This window comes from Crocodylus porosus, unplaced genomic scaffold (genome assembly GCF_001723895.1).
Source record: "Crocodylus porosus isolate Cpor-Errol unplaced genomic scaffold, CroPor_comp1, whole genome shotgun sequence".
In the NCBI taxonomy this organism is placed as follows: Eukaryota; Metazoa; Chordata; order Crocodylia; family Crocodylidae; genus Crocodylus; species Crocodylus porosus.
Genome location: NW_017728932.1, coordinates 421,117 through 426,967, shown reverse-complemented (window position 1 = coordinate 426,967; position 5,851 = coordinate 421,117). Strand labels below are relative to the sequence as shown.

The 5,851-nt window shown below is 40.6% G+C and overlaps 1 protein-coding gene across 1 annotated transcript in view; it reads left to right on the top strand.

Annotated features, from left to right (window-relative positions):
* The first annotated feature begins 262 nt into the window (after nt 1–262).
* RFFL (ring finger and FYVE like domain containing E3 ubiquitin protein ligase) overlaps nt 263–5,851 on the top strand; it is a 78,405-nt gene continuing 72,816 nt past the window's right edge. The window contains exon 1 of the mRNA XM_019545355.1: nt 263–516. Coding sequence (XP_019400900.1) covers nt 507–516 — 10 coding nt within the window. The 5' untranslated portion in view covers nt 263–506. The remainder of the gene's footprint in view (nt 517–5,851) is intronic.

The window sequence follows — 5,851 nt, the reverse complement described above, 5'->3', positions numbered from 1 at the left end:
CCCTGGCGGCGGCCGGGCCGCGGGGACAGCGGCTTTGGGGCAGGGCCGAGGACGGTCCCTGTGTTGCGGGGCTGGAGTGGCTGGCCCGAGCCCAGCCCCGCGCGGCGCGGCGCTGTGCGGTACCCGGGGCCTCGGCCCCAGCCGGCGGGGCCGGGCGTCCCGCTCGCGGCCGGGCGCGGGACACTAGTATAGGGCCGTTTGTCTCCCCCGGTGCGGGACTGCCTCCGACCTGCCTGCGGGCATATAGGACGCCGCTGCGCTGAGCGAGAGGATCCGCCTGCGAGGCCGCCCTCCGCTTCCTTGTGTTGGCGCCTGCCAAGTCCAGGGTGCGTGTCGTGGGATCATCTTTCTGCTGTCGGCGCAGAGCAGCGGGCTTTCTTCTTCCAGTAACCCCATGGACTGCAGATTCACGGGGCGTCGAGGGAAATGCTGGTGGTTTTGTTTAAAGTTTTCTCTGTGTTGCATTTTCACAAGTGCTGTCGTCTTTTCTTCAAAAACTATCACAGATGAGCTTGTGTAAGTCTTAGCGTAAAATAATATGGATGAACGACGTGTATGTTAAGAGTTATTCCTGTTTTGTTGCTTCTATGTTCTAGGTCCTCACGTCTCCACTTAAGTGAACTCTTGTGTTCCTGTAATGTGTGCTGTGCCCGCCACCTTGGTGTTGGGAAGGGTTTTGCGCTTACAGCTGGGATTGCCCTGTGAATAAATGTAAGGGTCTTAAATGGAACTGTTGTGTCCAGTGAAATAAAATGGTCCATCTAGATCAGTATCTTGTTTCTCAAGAAAGCAAATGCTGGCTGGCTGCTTCAGGTGTGTGAAGCTATTGAACTATAAAGCAATGCAGTTTCAAAGTGCAGTTAGTTGTCAGTAGTAATTAGGCTTTAACTGAAAGCATAGAGCGCTTTCACTGTGATTCATGACTGTACATAAGTGGTTAACTGCCTGGGCCATTGTTAATTCCTGAGATGGAATTAACAATGCACTGAACTTGAATCCAGATTTTCTCTGGGGGTTCCAGCTTTTGAGCAGAAGGTATTAATATCTTCTTTTTCTATGCTTATACATATCAAAATTAATTAAGATGAAAAAGAAGGCAAAGGCATCTTTAAATTGTACTGTGGACTTGTTGGCATGCTAGGTTTAATCTCTTCTTCCCCATCCCAGACCAGCTGGCCTGCTCTTTATTGTTTCTGGCTTTAAAGACTTATTTAATTTCAGTATTTGAGAAATACACTTTTTATTTGTACTTGTGTAGCCTTGTAACTTCATCCAGTAGTTTCTTGGTTTCACTTACATGTTATAATCTAGATCAGTGACTTTCAATCTTTTTTTTATTTGTGGACACGTAAAACGATTTGAATGAAGGTGCTGTCCCCTTTTGAATTGTAAGCATGGGTATTTACATACTTTGATCATAGTAATCTTTTGTTAGACCCCTTAGACGTAGTCTGCAGACCCCCATAGGTTGAAAACCACTGACCTAGATTATAAATTCCTTGTGGCAGGTACCAGCTTTTCACTAAGTGCTTCTGCAGTGTCTGTATATTTTAGAAGGAATAGTAGACTTCATGCATCAGGTCGTAGGCCAACCTCTAATTATTTGAAAGTGAGACCTCTTGGGGAGCTTGTAGATTTTCTTACATCTGTCTGCTGAGGGGTTTTCATAGCTGCCTCTGACAGACTTGTTGGAGAGAGGCTTCTGGACCAGATGGACATTGGGTCTGATCTGGTGGGGCAATAGCTGTGCTCTTACGTTTGCTTATGGCAGTAACATGTCACACTGATCAGTGCTTAATGGCTTTACCAGAATACAGAGGAAGGCCCATGCCCAATGCTTCTTATGTCTGCTTTGGGCATGGTACAGTTATTTCCAAACTGGGTTTGAAATATACCCAGTATAGCAGAGAAGTTTGGAGGAATGCCTCTGTAAGGTGTATAACTAAGCAAGAAGAAGAATGCAGGGCTTGATCAAAAACCCAGAAGCTGATGGGAGACTTTCCATTGAATTCCCAGGGCTTTGGATCAAGCCTGTGGGAGAATGGAAAGTACAGAGGTTGGAGATGGAAGGCAAGAATGGTTTGGGATATAAATTAAAACTGTTTTAACATGTAGAGGCTACAAGTATGTGGTTTCTGTTCAATTCATACACAATAACTTGTGAACTGTTGTTTCATGTGGCTTAGGTATAGGAGTGACAGGGCTTCTAAGTGTCATTTAGCAGCATTGTTTGGTGGCTTTTTGCATTCGCTTTGAGGCCTCTTGCTGGTACTAATCAGAGAGGGTATAGCTAGGGAGCAGTGAAAGAGGGTTGACTGGCAGAAGGGAAGAGAGCTTGGTACATATCTCTGGATACGTGTACAGTGAAGTCGACCCTGTGACTGCAGTGTTGTTTAGAGTAAACAACCTGGTATAGCTTTAATTAGATAGCTTGAGTATTTGTATCTGCCTAGCTGCATCACCATGAAGTGTGGAGCTCATTACCAGAGTATTAACTCATTCAAGAAGTTAGGAATTGCCGACAGCAGTATAATCATGGCAGTTAAGAATTCAAACAGTTGTCGTGTTAGTTATTTTAAAGGTATATATCTACCCTGCCGTCTGACTGACTTTGGACTACCAGGGCTAACTACCTCTCTCAGCTGTTTTAAAGCCAGGTTTAGTATGCTTACATGACAGCAGTATAGACCTATACTTAGACATTCCCAGACCAATGACATGCTTTCACTGTCAGGTTCTAGCTAATCTGACAGAAACACTTTCCCATCTCTGATCTTAGACAGTATGCCTCCATGCATCCCCAGAACAGTTTTCTCCTGTCTTCTGTTGAGGAGTAATTTCAGAAGCTTTTTTGACATTGCAGGTAAATGAATACTTTCCACTTCCATCATCCAAAGAGCCATAGGCACAGTGCAAGTGTTATCTCTGTTTCCCAGAAGGGGAAAACTGCGGAGCTAGAGAGATGCCAATCAAACATTGAGTTAATTGCAAAGTTAGAAGTAGAATGTTTATCTTCTTTTTTGGATTCCTCTTCTAAAGGTCAGGCAGCACAGCTTCCCAGAATCAGTGCGTTCATTCTGTTTTTAGGGAATTTTGTGAGGTTATGGAGGTAGCCTTAAAGGACCAGGTTATAACACTGTTATATGAATAATTTATATATACCCCTAGCCTGTCTTTAGAGACTGGTTCATTTTTTCCAAATCTGAGAGCTGGATTTACACTCCCTTCCCCTTCCCTACCCTTATAATTCTTGGAAAACTTTACTGATTTGTGTTTTTTGTTTTTGTTTGCATGGACTCGCACATTAATGACCTTCCAGTCTTTAGAAACAGTTTCTACTTTTTGAGACGTATCTTTTTTCAGTATCTCCAATATCTTTGAAGGCTTGGTAGGTACTACACTTGAGATTCTTGGTTTGTTTCAGAGTACTAACTTTTTTTAAGATAAAGCTATGCTCTGACTTCCTACACCCAATAACTTTGGAATAGACATTTCAATATCACTCTCCAATAAAAAAATTAAAATATAAATTTAACATCAAAACTTCATTTTCCCCCTCTATTCTTTAAGTTTTGAAATTTGCAGGTGTTTTGCTTGAGAGAATATTTTTAAATAGCATAGTGATTTTTTTTCATTTTATCCTTTAATCCGCTGTCAGTTTTAATATCCACTGGTTTAAAATTTCGTTAATCTCTTACAAGAATCAAAGCTAATCTTTTATAGTAACCACTATTATAGATGGACAGAACAGGAGCTCCTTTGGGTGTTGTCTTCTGTGTTTTACAGAAGATTAAGGACTTGTCCAGGCACACAGGTTGCTGTAGTTTATATAGCTACACCCAGGAGACATCTAACCAGTTATGAACAGAATTGCATTGGTTTGGCTTTCCCCGGCAGCTAGACTAATGCCAGAGTGCTCTTCTACAGAGCTATAACAATTTAGTTACACTAATGCTAAACCACACCTTCAGTTAGATTCCTGCAACCTATCCTATCTACCTCCTTTGTCAGTGTCAAAACAACTTGCCCTGAAAACAGTGGCTTCTGGCTTGGTAAGTAGCTTTCATGTGTGAAACCGGAATGTCTCATTCACTCAATTGCATTTGAGGTAGTTAAAATCACCCTGGAGTACTATTTGTTCGTGATCAGTTATTTATAGGGCTTCTGTTTACATTTTATGATGACATTGTTTGCAGGCTTGCGTCATGCATTCAGGGTTTTTTTTTTACACAATCATGTCTGTGTTCCCTTGGAACATTTTCTTCTTCAGTTAGCAGTGGCATTCTTGGGATGGGAGGGGTCACTGGTAGCAAGTTAGAGGAACTACATTGCACAGCACATACTGATCTATCACAGCTGGGCAACAACTGCAACTGGTAACCCTGCTAGAGTCCCTGTGAGGAGTCCTTTCTAAATAGAGCCGAATTGGTTAGATCCTTTGTCCTTAGAGCTATTTTGAATGAGCTGCTTTTATTGATCCAATGGAGTAGATTGCCAACAGGTACTTGTCTTTGTAGCTTTTAACACAAATGGGTCCATTTTTTATGTTCAGTACATTATATTAAAGAAAGAGAAATGGGTTTTATTTCTGTTTAACAAAGTTATTCTTTTGGTTTGGATGCTGGAAATTCCTCCCGTGTATGCCAAGCATTCTGGAGTAGCTGCAAAAGCGAGTGAAATGTCAAGCTTGATGGATTGGTAGAGTTTTTTTTGGTGGGTAAACAATAATGAAACTGTTAGATGTTTGCAAAGAAACACTGCTGCCTGTGTGCAGACTTTGCACTGGAGAAAGTTTCAATTGTTCCAAAGCAGGGCTGTTTCTAAAATGCAGCTTCTGTGGCTAGTTGCACAGCTGTCTAAATTGGTTGCTGTCTTCAGGCCATTACAAAATACTTTTGAAAACTATTTATTTTTCTGATTCCAAGTAAAGCTGTCTTTGCCATCCCTTCCCATTATACGATCAAAAACCTAAAAATTGAGAGAGCCGACACTTTATGATATTTTGAATTCAGAGAATGTTGGAGTTGGGAATTCTAGCTTCTTTGTACTTGAGGCTTATGCTCTCAGTGGCTGTGCCTTGTGGTTTTTAGAGAAATTGAGGAACTTGTCAGTTGTTGCTTGTGATCCCTTGCTACCTTATAAGGTCAGTAAACTTCTGGTCTGTGTTGCTGTTTCATATCCTTTCTATGCACAGGGCTCTCCATTAGATTTCTTGGTGGCAGAGCATGTTTGCTATAGAGCCCCTTTTTATACAGAAAAGAATTGCAAGGCAGTTGAGCAAAAGCACCTAATTAAATGTTTGCTTCCTTTACCCTTTTTGTAGTAACATATGCCAGAGTTTTCTTCCTGAGAAGAAGTCATTGAAAAGTCAGTATATTATGCCAGAATGGAAGTTAGAAGTCACTAAATCAGCATTGTGATTTCATTTTGGGAAAGAAAGTAAGAAATAGCTGAAAAAAATAAAAATATATTCTTTAAATTTCCAGTAGCATTGCGGCTAGTTGTCCTAACAAGATATTAAGTATATAAAAAAATTCCTATTCATGAATTCAAAATATAGAAAAAATGTGTATTTATATATATTTTGCAAATAATGCACTTAGGATCAAAATTGTGTGTTTTTAAAGCTAGAACTGGCTTTTAATTACCACTAACGATGTCTATAGCATTTTACAATGGTGTAAAAAAAATCTCTGAATTTCTATTTTACTGACTAAAATCCTATTTGTAATTTAGACTGAAATGTATAAGCTACAAAAACTTGAGCTGTCAAGATAGTAAATTTTGTATAGCGTAACTGTTTCAGTTCATCTTTAAATGTATTGCAAGATATAATTATTTAATATAATAT